We start from the raw sequence: 13,601 nt of genomic DNA, 5'->3' as shown, positions 1-13,601 counted from the left end.
TTTATTTTTTCCCATTGACTGAATGGAGATTTTGGTGGCATGGTGTGTCTGTAAAACAAGCAAATCGTCTCTAGTGAATTCGAATAACATTTTGTAACTCCATAAATGAACTAATGGAAGCTTGTATTAAATGCAGCTTTAGAAATATTCAAGGAAGAGTTTGAAATGTTCACATGACGATAAGTAATAAGAGCGATTTCTGCGTCACATCCACAGAACTAAAATCCCGCTCCTGGAGCCGCCAACATCTCAGCCATCTGGTTTAAAAATATTAAAACAGATTAAATATCTCTATTCAATCATCTAAACTCGTTCATCGTGCCCCTTACATCCTGGCACAACGTATTGCATATGCTCATCCATATATTCCATATTTTATTTAAAAATGGAGTTATGTTGTTTAAAATTTTTTAAAAAGAGTTTCTCAAAATGCCACACTACACCACATATTTATAGAAAAATTAAACGACTATTTTCCAACTTTCGGAGATAATGTTTCCATAAATTGCATAATGTATACAATTTTTTTATAAAAGAATTTTACAGTAGATGGAGCATGCACTAATGGAACTGTATCATTCACTATTAATGATGCCAGTTGGATGAGGCATGCACCCTGGGTACCATTACTAAGAGGCGCTGAATGGAGATTTTTATAGCTTCTAAAACGAGAGATATTTTTAACTATGCATCTCATCCATCTTCTTGTTTTAAAAGTACCCGTTTGTTATTTGGAAATGCGATATGACTAGATTAAATGTTCAATTTTGAATAACTAAAAAAAATGTAATTAGGTTAATAACTATTTGAATCATGTCTCTTCAATGGTATATTCAGTATAATTTTTTCCATAGATATATTTCCTTTGTAAAAATGTAATGCTTTTACATATTTTACAATTTATGAATGTTTGTATATGTTTGTGTTTTTTATTATGAGCATGTGATCATAAATATTTCAGAATAATATTTGGTATAGGATAATTTTTAATATGTGATTGATTTAGTTAGCAACTATGATAAAAAAATTTTTTTCCCTAGATGTTTGTATTTATGCGTTTCATAAGATGATTAGTTTTTTTTATTTCAGGATGAAAGCATCTGCGTAAATTAATTTATTATTTATTTGTAATGCAGTTTAAATATATATTTTAAAATTAGTTATGCAATGTGAAATTATATTAATTGTATGCTTGCTCCAAATGATAAATAATCTTAGCTAAAACTGCACATTTTTACAAAAGCGTTTTGCTTTCTTCTTCTTCTTTTTTTTTTTTTTTTTTTTTTTTTGCTAAATGTAAGGACCTATTTCATTAACTTACTTAGCTGTAAATTGTGTGGAGCATTTTTATTTTGGTCATGAATCAAAATTTAGTTCAAATAGTAATGTAATTTTTTTACGCTTCTCCTGTTTTGTATTTTCTTATTTAATTTCTGATTGCTTGCAGTACTTTATGCTTTCAGAGCCAGGCCGGCCTTCTCTATTTAAGGGACCTGGGTGCAAGAAACTATTTGGGGCCCTAAATGTTTTGTAAAGTAAAAGAAAAGTACAAACACGAACATATATTACCAATGCAAGTTTATTTTTGCTATTAATTATTTCAGAAAATTTAATTTTTTCAGATTACAATTCTTTTTTTTTTTCAATTTTCTTTTCGATGCTTAATATAACAAGTGCATTTAAGCCTTCTGTACACAATGCTTGATTTGTTGACTTTGACTTGCTTGAATTTGACTTACATTTAATTTGCTGAAAAAGTGCTCAGCACTCTCTCTAATGACTGAAATAATTAATTTAGAAATATATAAATTAAGTTGAAATACTCTTAAATCTATCTTTTATTTGTGCAATAACGGTATACTGTTAAAAAATAGCCTCTAAATTCCTCTATCGGGTTTTCTAACTTTAATTTGCTGTTTCAGAATATAATCTTTTCCTTTTCTAGGAAAATGTTCTGAAATATTCCAATTACATACTATCACTTTCGCTTCTAAAAATGTATTAAATTTTGGATTTCAATTTTAATTTTATTGAATAAAATTAAACCAATTAAGAACAATTGCTTTTAATCGAAATAATTGATCGATTTTGATAAATTTGGATAATATTGCAAACCATGCTATAAAACATAAAATCATTGGAATTTCTGGTATTGAATCCCACAGACTTTTAGCTTCGGGAACGGTATTTGCATCAATAAATTATTTTAGGGCATTGCAAAATTGTTCAAACTGTGTATACACTGTTTTTACCGAATCTGTTTTGGCTTCCCAATGAGTGTCGTATAACGGTCTAAGAATAATATTTTTGTAGAATTTCTCCACTTTTTGTAGTTATAGAAAGAAAAGCAATATAAACCTTACAATATCCAAAAAAAATGACAATATGCATTTCTGGAAGTGGCACCACAAATTAATAAATTAAAAGAATGCAGTTGGGAAGGCATATAAATTGCATTAGGATTCTGAATTCAAGATTGTACACCTTATATTTTCCTTTCATGTTTGTTACCGTTTTCATATACCTGATCTCTACAATTCATAATATTTAAATTAGGTTTACTTAATCTTTTCAACAGAATTTTTTCTAGTCCTTCTCCGGTCACATCAGTTATTTCTATAAACCCTGTAAATGAATCAATTAAAGTTAATCTTTTTTTTCGAAATTTGAAAGCCTAATAATGACTGAAATTTGTTCCTTATGGGAAATATCAGGAGTACATTTAGATACTCTTGTACATGGAGGCTTTTATACAGTTTTTAATTTTATTAAAGATTTCATTTCCTAACGTAAAAATAATTTTTTCTTGTGATTTATGTATTAAATGATGCGCAATTCTATTTTTTGAATTTTTTTATTTTGTTTATATGATTCATATAAACAGAAAAATAGTTTAATTTTCATTGAAAAAAAGGGAGAGGGAGATTAATGCGAATTATATTTTTTAACGGGGAAGGGGATTGCTGGTGCGATATTTGCCTTGGGTGCCGTTTTATGCAGGTTATTACGTAACCAATATCAAAAAATTACAAAAACAACTGATCAAAGAGGGGTGTGATTCAAATCCTTGATACGATCTTACTGGTGATATTTCGATTACAGGTTTTGGATCACGATAGAAAGTAACAATCGATACGATATCACTGAAATTTACCGGAGCGGTGACTTCACAGGAAAGTAACAATCGATACGATCTGTCCAATGGAAGCTCTCGAACATAACAGTAAAGGAGAAATCTGTGAACGGACCGGTTATTGGTATCATCGTATCACTGAATTGCATATCACTGAAATTTATCGGAGCGGTGACTTTACTGGAAAGTGTGATGTCGCCGCTCCACTTCATGAGAGTAACCGGTCTTACTGGTATTCGTATGTGTTGATGCACTGTTCCATACAAATCGTTCTTAATTGCTCGTGGTTTGACTTTGCATATATTCCATTTACTGCTGGTGCCATCTATTGGTAGAATATAGAACTAAAGTAAACAATTTAAAGAAATGGCATTTATATTTAATTCAAATTTTTCAGAAAATGGTTTACTCCAATACATAAATTAAATAAATAGTTTTGAAAAAAATCAAATTTAAGAAGTAAGCTGAAATAGATAAATTAATTCAATCACACGTTACTTAAATTAGTAAATTAAGTATTAATTACAATTAATAAATTTTATATTTAATATTAAATAAAAATTTTAATTAATAATATGACTGAAATAACAGATATTTCGAACAAATATTTAAAAATAACAATAGCAAAATTATTTGTTATTCAGAAAATCGTGGATTATGCATCTCTGCTCTAAATTAATCCGATTAATTTAATATAAGATTTGCTGCTACACATTATCATTTATTCTTGCATTATTGAAATATCAACAAAAACAAATGAAAACGAATATTTTCCGTATTTTTTTAATTTTTTTATTCCTACATTGGTAATCTTATTATTCTTATCACAGTGAATATTATTTTTGCGTTATAAATTCTAAGATTAATATTATATAAATAGACGTTACACAATGATTTCGAAACTCAAGTTTTATCGGTAAAAAGCTGTGATCACAGTTAAATAACTTCATTCCTAAAGTAAATTTATCCGATTTAATAAAACTTAATCAAATTTTGTACTTCGTAGTCTTCAAAATCCAATCTAAAAAATGAATTTCAAAGTTCGTATTATTCGATCGAAAGCATTGTGTGTGCTAGAGTATATTTTTTTTCACAACACGTAAAAGTAGGAAATTTGGCCATAAACATTTCACCCCTTTTTTTGAAATGGAAATAGAGCCTTTTACGCCTTTTCTTTTCCATGGACACCCGAAGAGTATAAACAATAAACGACGAGAAAATAATCGACCAGATCAGATCATCAAATTGATGTTTGCATTATTTATGACTAATTTAAATTTGGAAAAAAATCTTAAATAGAAATTAGATACATTTTGTATTTAAAAGTAAACAGTCTGTGGTGGTAACTTCATAAGCCAGTTAACAACCTCCGGGAAAGACTGTACACTTTTGTCTAGTGGCATTGTTTCTCGGCTTGAACCCTAACGTTGCGAGTTCGAACCTCAACTTGCACATTGGTGACCCTGGTTCTGAACAACCGCATCCTTCGTTCAGCTGTCTTGGCTCCATCTACCGGTAGCAACCACTCACACACGCTCGCCGTCGGCCGCCATAACTTTTGGCGCGATAATAACTTTCATCGCTCGCCACAACGGTTGGCGCGATAATCACGTTTGTCGTTCGCCATAAATAGCGCGATAAAACTCCACCGACTCACTGGTGGGGGAGTATTGTGGTAGTAACTTCATAAGCCAGCTAACAACCTTCTAGAAAGAGTATACACTTTTATCTAGGGGCTTTGTTTCTCGGCTATGAACCCTAATGTTGCGAGTTCGAACCTCAACTTGCACTATAACAAAAGATTATCAAACAAAATTAACAAAAGATTAACAAAAGAAATCAACTTTTGTCTATAACAAAAGATTATTTACTAGATTCAATTTTTAGGAGAATTCTTTAAAAATCCATATTTCTAATATTTTCTTATATGTAGAATAAAAAAGAGAGAGATTTCGCTCATCTGCTTCATATTTTTTTTTTTTTTTGTTTCTGATTTAGAAAGAAGTATTTTATGTGATATGTGTAGTACTGGTACAATAACAGAAGATGAACGGGAGAAAAAGTTATAAATTCACCAATCATTTTAAAGTAATAAATTCATTAATTTAATTGGAAATAATGCCTATACCGATTTTTTTTCTTTTAATGCACAATAGTTACATTAGGGAAACTATCTGTAATTTGAAATTGCTAAAAATTCTGTTAAGTACACTATAATAAGATTATGTTCTAAACTGCTTAGTATTATCGTAAGATTATTTCCCGATTCCTTGAAAAACATATAAATACAAAGGAAATAAATATATAATTTAACGAAATAAACAATAATAAATAATATTTTTTTCATTTCTTGCTTTCTTTTTTGATGTATTTAGTTATCAACTATTCTTTATTATAATTTCGTATTTACACTCAAAATATTTCTTGTTTGAATCTCAAGAAAAGTGATCATTTTTACTGGATTTAAATAGAAAAATATACATGGAAGTAAGCATTTAAGTGATAATCGTGCAAGTGAAATGCCTTTCCACTTCTTAGTTATTTTAATTCATTTATTTATATTGTCTTATACATTATATCTTATTCTCAGTATAATTTTAAAACTTCAAACTATTTTTATTTCCACCTAGAGCTAGTTTTTGGTGCAGTAATGTAAAACATTCCACTTGTTAATGATAAATCCCGCGAGTTCGCAAATTGTACAGACTAAAGGTGGGTTCACACGAGGCTTTTTATTGCGCGCAAACATTGTCTATCTACTGTTGTCCCTCTATTGTCCCCGTGTGAACAGTTGAGACAACGTGTCGGGACAATGGCTAATAGTTGTCCCGACGGGACAACCATTTGCCATTGTCCCGTTGCAGTCACGTGATTTTCCTGAAGTAGGCGTGACCTTCTATTGCCGGCAATAATAAGCCTCGTCTGAACCCACCTTAAGTCTATGGCAAAGGATACCGACGTGCTCTGATTGGTTTAAGCCTTGGCATCTCTTTGGCAATGTTTTGCACTCATAATAGTGTAGTTTTCGCTTATTTGGCTCAAACCTTTTACCTTTCATTAGTTTTATGAAAGATACGAGTGAATATCAATACGATCTAATTTTTATTAATATAATTGTTTTTTCCAAATATTACTAGTAATGCAAGTAATTAATGTTGTTTATGTACAGAAGTATAAAAAGTAAATGAAAGTAATTACTCAACATATGATGCAGCAATTAAATAATTCTTATTTTTCTATGATTTGAGTGCCTTTATTAGATAATTTATGCAGTCATTGAAACTTGTTATTGAACATTTGTTACTTTCCCATCAACTAAATATGGGGAGATGATTACTTAATGCCCAAAACATATAAATATGTAAGCTTTAACGGAATATGTGATTTTGTAGCTAATTTTTTTAGTTATATCAAAATAATATTAAGAAGAAACACACAAAAAATATTTTAATAAATTGTAATTTTTATATTTCCTGAATTTAGCTTCCAGGATCAGCTGTATATGTGTTTCAGATTAATATTACATGTAAACCGTAAAAAATAGGGGGGGGGGGATAATTTTATATATTTTATTTATTTTTATAAAAATATATTTCAGAGTAATAAATAATATTAAGAAATTTAATATAATTTTCAAAACTTTTATTAATTATTCCAAAATTTTTATTAAGAGATGTTAAAAAGAATTGTTTTAATATTTATTTTTCAATAACTAAAGTCATATATCCCCAACTCCATTTGAAAACAATTTCTTTGGACATTCAAACAATTAAAATTTTATAAACATGTGTCTTTAGTATTTGTGACAAATATATTAGTTAAGTTCTTACAATATTTTTTCTATTTCCACAAGCGAATACAGTTTGAATTTTATCTAGAGCAACTAATATATCTTCATTCCCTCAACAATGAAAACAGTTTAATAAAATTACAAAAAATGGCATAACATGTCAAATCATTGCTATGTACTTTAAACTGAAAAATAAAATTTTTATTTTTTAGGAACTTTTTTAAAAACTCTTTTCAATTGGAAATTTTTTTATATTTTGCAATTTATTAATTTCAGTTGGAGTAATAGTAGATACTAACTATCACAACAAAATAGATTTAGTACAGATTTTACTGTTCACATAAATTATTTTATTGAAAAAATATATGCTGACTTCAAACATGAAGATTCTAAATACTTAGTCTATTTTTGCCTCCTTTGTGAACTATATTTATGGAGTATATCTAAAAACCTCAAAATGAAAAACTTATTTAGGACATGATCTCTTTTTACAAATAAATTAAAACATTCATTATAGTTTGAAGACTTTTGTACCCATTTATGTTTTTAAAAATGATTTTTTTTTTTGTATCTCTCAGTAAAAATAATTCATATGTATAAAATGTTTATGGTAGACTTACTTTTTAATATTTCATAATAATAACATAATACTGATTATTTTTACAATTCTTAGAATGAAAGATTTTGTGGATTAGGAATACATTTTTCCTAATGCTTTTTCTCTCTTTGTTTAATTGATAGATTTATAAATGATATAGAAATACAGGTTTACAGAAGATAATAAAAACTATAAATACTTCATATATTTCTTTTTCTTATATTTGAAATTTTAAAAAAATTAATATTCTTGATATTCTAATATAAAATGTTCTTATCATTTTTAAGTTCAGGCGCTGTGTTAAATCCCTTCTTCACTTCACTTTTCATCCGTTGGCATGACTAGTCAATTTAATTATATGGATAAAATTTTTTTTAAAAAAACTCTAACCAATTACATTAAATAGATTTTTAATTATAAATATCTAGTGTTTTATATTTTAAATAAGTTCAAACTATGTTTTATGTAAATAACTACTTCAATTTTCAGCAGGAAAGGAAGATGTAAATCCTTTGAGGCTATGTGCTTCCTAATGCTTTTTAATCCCTAGGAACTAATTTTTCAACTTCTATTTTTTATGATAACAATTAGTCTTTTTTTTCTTCTATACACTGCTTAAAATCATGTACTTAGAAAACAGTTTATTCCAGAAGTTTGAAGTATTGCAGAAAAGAATAAAAACTAAGGAAAAGAAAGTGCAGGAGAAGAATGAGTAAGTTTGTGAATGAGTTCAATGCATAGGAGTAATTTTTAGAATGCGTATGTAAACAATTACTTTATAAAAAGTTTGATATATAATAATTTTATGAAAAGTTTGATATATATGAATACATATAACATCAATAAAAAAATTCAGGACTCTTTGGTTTCAAAGGTATGTTTTATTCATCTTCTAAAAATGTTTCAATATACAACAGAGCAACTTGTAAATACTTTTTCAACTTCTTTAATTTTTAATATATAATAAGCTGAAAAATATTTAACATACAACAGTTTCACGGAAGTGCTATTTAAAACCCTAATAGCATTAAAATTTTATATCATACAAATCCTGTTAAAATGTTCTAATACATTTTTAAAGCATGTAGAAAAAAAAAAAAAAAAAAAAACAAGGAACATATTTTTTTTAAAGCATGATAGTAATAAAATAAATATAAATTAATTTGGAAGAGATACATTCTTTTCAACACAAGGCGTCAAACTATGTTTTGTTTTTCGATGTTTTTTCGGTAACTCAGAGAATATTCCTTAAGTATGATCTTTTAGGGCAGGTGGTAATGCTCGTTTAACTGGCCTTCCACCAACTTGAGTTTTCCTACCAGAATAAATAGATTTTCTTCTTGCAATTGCTGTAGGTTGAACAGGAATTTGATTGCCTCTCCTTCTGCTGCACTTCAAAACTCTGCTTGAGTAGTTAAGGTTTCTAAAAGGAAGGGGAAACAAAAGAAGACATCTAAGTAAATTTCTGCCAACATCATCATACAACCGAAGAGTTTAGTGGAAGAAAGTCCTACATGACATTTTAATAAATTAAAGAAATTTAACTTTAGAATGTATAAAAATACAAGAAAGCTACTTACAAAACCCCTTTTCATACTGAAACTCTCTTATTAAATTTTCTATAGAAAAATATCCTACCATATTATAAATGATGAATGTATAAGTTTTTAAATTGCTATTTGACACTTTCTTTCGCTAAACTCTTTAAATGTGGTGTAAAAAAAAGTTGTTAGTATTAACCCATAACATAAACATTAATTATACTTTAGAGAACATTAAAATAAAATTAATAAAAACCCATACACTGTTTAGCTAAAATTTTAACAATACATTTTTAGATTCTTTATTGAATGTATATTGTAGTAAATGTATCACTCTTTCAGTTTCAATTTTTACAGCAATAAAAATCAAAAGAAAAACATCAAACAATTAAGAAATCTAAAGCTAAACACACTTCAAAACTGGATTTATAAAAGTTTAGTCTTTAAAAATAATAAAATTAATTTGCTACATTATAATATAAACATTAAATTGTTACATATTAAATCTTATTTTCTATCTTGCGAATTTTCTAATGTAAACTTAACAAGCCTACAAAAATAAGTTTAAAAAAGTACCTTCCAAAGTTATGCAAGGCAGAGACACCAATCCAGTTTCTGTTTTTCCAAACTTGTTAGCATTCTTCACCATTTTTTTTATTGCTGGCTTAAAAACATCAGGATTATTTTTGTAACCGGATTTAATCCGATTAATTATATCATCAAATTTTTGTAAATAATCACCATCATCATCATCTGTTTCACTGTCTGAGTTTTGACATGTAGCTGCAATGGGCTGTGAAGTAGTGCTTATAGTTGGTAGAACCATGTTGTTATCATTGCAAGGCTGTGAAAATGCATCAATATCTCTAGGTGAAAGCGTGTCATTTGAAGAATGTTTAAGTGTATTATTATTAAATTGTGAAAGTATATCGTTAGATGAATGTGGAAGTACCGTAGAAGAAAATTGTGGTTGTAGAGCATCATCAGATTGAGAAGAAGGAAAATTGTGTGATGGGTTAAAACTTAAAGGTAGCAAGAGGGTGCTATTTGAATCCAATTTTTTTCCCAGTAGCCACTTCATACATTAATTTTCTACTTTCTAGAGAATAGACAAATGTTGATTGTTTATTTTGTTTCAGAATCACAGCACTTAAAGGCTTGCAAAGCTTTCCATTCATGCCAACAAAGCAAGTACAAATGGAACTTTCCAAATCAACAAAATGTTGATCAATTTCAAAATAAGTGTTATCTTTATTTAGTGATCTGATGTTCTGAATTATTCCTTTATCATCAGGCAAAAACTTTTTTACTAGTTTTTTGTTAGAACGACCAAAACTAAAATCTAAATATCTACTATGTAGATACTTCTCAAATTTTGTGACAATGAAGTCCAATAATTGAACTAAACTAAATGCTTTCACTCGTCCAAGTATGGTCTCTTTTAAAACTTTGATCAAACTTTCAACATAGTTTGTTGTATTGTTTCCCCTGGTTAAAAGCATTTTTCTATGACAAGTGCACCATAATTGCTTTTTGGAGAACAACTTGCTCAAATATATGATGAACTTGTCATATTTCCTGATTGTGCTATTCTCCAACATATTTTGAAGCAACTCTTTCAGTTGCATTTCAGTTTCTGCATACATCAATGATTTAAAGAAAAAATATAATTCTTGACGGTGCTCTTTTAGAATTTTATTTTCACTGTTCATAAGCCATCGCCACACTGCTTTTAGCACATGAAACTGACAGAGTAAGTAAGTAGAATTCGGCCATATTTCACTCAGAACTTCTCTTTCCTTCAGATCATCATCTATCATTACAATCAGTGGCCCATTTTGCAATAAACAGCATTTCTCAGGGAAACACTCACAAAGAAGTTTCACTCCTTCACGAAAAATATTAGTTTCTTCTGCATTTGTGATGATGTAGCCAATAGGTATTCCACCAGCTACACCTGGAGAAATAAAAAAATAAACACGATGATTTAATCTGTCCATGTGGCCAGATGCATCAAGCATTATCATTTCTTGAACGTTGCTAAGTAAATCTATACTTCATTATCGGCGTCACTACAGCAATCGCCAAACTGTTCTTTACTTTTGAAAAAGCAGCTTTACAGAATGGCTGTTGATTGTATGAGGAAATATATTTTTCAACTTCCCTGTCAATATCGCTTTCTCTTCGAGATCCATAGATTTTCCTAAATTCATTATTTAGCAAGTGATTTACGACAGATAATGAAGGTAGCTTAGAACTGTCCATGCATGCTTCTGCATAATCTTCATTACTCTGAAGTTCCAATTCCATTTGCAACATCTGTCTTGCAGTAGCTGCAGTATGTCCCAATTCAAACAATTTTATCAGACGATTTTGTGTTAGGTTTGATAATGGCCTGAACTTTTTAACAGCAGCACTGTCAAGCAAATGATTATGCAAGTACAGAAGCTCACATAATGCAGGAAACTCTATAACTTCTGGGAGTGGATCTTTGTGTTTTGGCAGTGAAAAATACCTGTAATCAAAATAATTTGAATATTTTACCATGCATATATTAAACATCTAAAATAAAAGCAAAGAAAATTTAAGCTTTCCAAAATATGATAATTCATAATAATATTAGAAATAAAAAATTATTATTGAAAATATAAGAAATAATTATTGATACTGAAAAATAAATAAGTAAATGAAGATATTAGGTATTGACACATATAAAGAAAAATGTAATCTATTTTTTAAATTAGTTTTATAAGTATGTAAGTGACAAATAAATCCAACAATCACACTAAATAAAAATATTTGATTACACATTATTATATATGTTATTTGTTATTATTATTAATCAAATTTAAATAATTAAAACTTACCTTTGAATAGTAATTTTAAGAACTGCAGGGCATCCAGTATTTTTACTTTCTTTCACATGTTTTGATACCTGTAAAAATAATCTTTATATAATTATCAATAATGAGAGCACTGTGCCGATGAATTTCCATAGAAGAGAATAAATATTATTTATAAAGCTATGAAGTTCTGCTTTAAAAATTTTAAATAATAATAAACCAATCTAGTCTTTATTTTTTATTTGAACAATATTTAAAATGTGTTTAAAGATCATAAATTTATTAAAATTATTAAAAAACAAAACAATATTTTATTTCAATTCTTAACCCTTTATTGGGTGCAACTGGCTTATCAGGTACAGCTTTTAAATTCAAGTTAAATTAGTGCCAGAACTGTAATTTTTTTCTTAACATAAAATACGATCTTATTCATGGAATGTGTGTTATAAAGATCACAAATCAAATTACACACACACACAAAAGATTTTCTTTTGTTTATCAAACTGGTCAGAAGATTGAAAAGAGAATAAAAAGAACAGATATTTCTATACTAGGAAAATACATATAAACTATGCAATATTTGCTAAGTGCTTTGTAACAAGGCAGCCAAAAAAATCAGTCTTGCCTTAAGCAAAATGAACTTTTAGATCACACCTTAGTTAAAAATACATGTCAATATATGATACAGAGTATGGAAGCTCTAAAACTTAGTAAAACAATTTAGCAAAACATGTATAATATAAATACTTCTTATAATGGAATTTGATACAATTAAATATATTTGTAGCTAAATAGATATAAATATGTCTCTTGCCACATGCTAAATAAACTTTAAATCTAACCTTGTCATTATATAAATGATAAAACATAAAGTGTCTAAAATAACACACATAATGCATTTGAAGCAGTAAAATATAAAATATTTGTTATTACCTGTTGCACATTGTGCTGGCATCTAAAGTCACCTTTATAAACATTAAGGCGCCCAGTTGATTTATGTGTTCTCTGAACACGCCAAACTGTTTCCGATCTTATCATATTCTTCAATCCATTCCTAAAATATGTGTTACAGAAATGCAAGAAATAAGTATTCAAAAGAAATGTATAAACTATTTATATATTTATAAATCTTAATATTAAGTTAATAACAAATATCAAGATTAATAATTAGATTGTTAATAACTATATGAATCTAAATATCTTAACAAATATAGCACATTTCCAGATAGACATCTTATGGTAATAATTTGAATACAAAATTAAAAAATAAATATCTCCTTGTGTTATTTTATTTTACATGAATATTCAATAAGAATTATAATGATTTCTATTCTGTTTAATGTCATCTAAATATCTTAATAAATATAGTTTATTTGCATATAAATATTTTATGGTAATGATTTTAACATGAAAATTTAATTAAAAAATTGGCCAATCATTTCCCGTAAAATAAAAGCTTGATTTTCAAGTCTTATTTTAATAATACTTCACAGAAAAATTGCTACCTGTGCTGATTCTTTATTTACAAGATCAGAAATGCGAAAAATAGCTCTATTCTCATCAATCTCAATTATTTTATAATTGTATTTCTCTGGAAGATTTAATTTCTCCATTTTGAAAAATGGCAGGCAAAAAAATACGTACAAGTAAACAACAATGCAACAGGGTTACTACAGCATAGAAAGTCTGTGCGAAA

The 13,601-nt window shown here is 28.0% G+C and overlaps 1 protein-coding gene across 1 annotated transcript; it reads right to left on the bottom strand.

Annotated features, from left to right (window-relative positions):
- Positions 1–8,658: 8,658 nt before the first annotated feature.
- Positions 8,659–13,531, bottom strand: LOC129966706 (uncharacterized). Its single transcript, XM_056081228.1, has 5 exons — positions 13,411–13,531; positions 12,839–12,959; positions 11,930–11,997; positions 9,639–11,577; positions 8,659–8,944 (listed from the first exon to the last, which is right to left on the bottom strand). Exon 4 carries the CDS (start codon positions 11,087–11,089, stop codon positions 10,106–10,108), a length of 984 nt encoding a protein of 327 aa, XP_055937203.1. The 5' UTR covers positions 11,090–11,577; positions 11,930–11,997; positions 12,839–12,959; positions 13,411–13,531; the 3' UTR covers positions 8,659–8,944; positions 9,639–10,105.
- Positions 13,532–13,601: the final 70 nt, after the last annotated feature.

The sequence above is a fragment of the Argiope bruennichi genome, chromosome 4 (genome assembly GCF_947563725.1).
Source record: "Argiope bruennichi chromosome 4, qqArgBrue1.1, whole genome shotgun sequence".
Taxonomy (NCBI): domain Eukaryota; kingdom Metazoa; phylum Arthropoda; class Arachnida; order Araneae; family Araneidae; genus Argiope; species Argiope bruennichi.
This window is presented reverse-complemented; position numbering and strand designations above follow the sequence as displayed.

Excerpts from the sequence above, each read along its gene's own strand:
- LOC129966706 (XM_056081228.1), bottom strand. The coding sequence starts at position 11,089 with ATGATAATGCTTGATGCATCTGGCCACATGGACAGATTAAATCATCGT.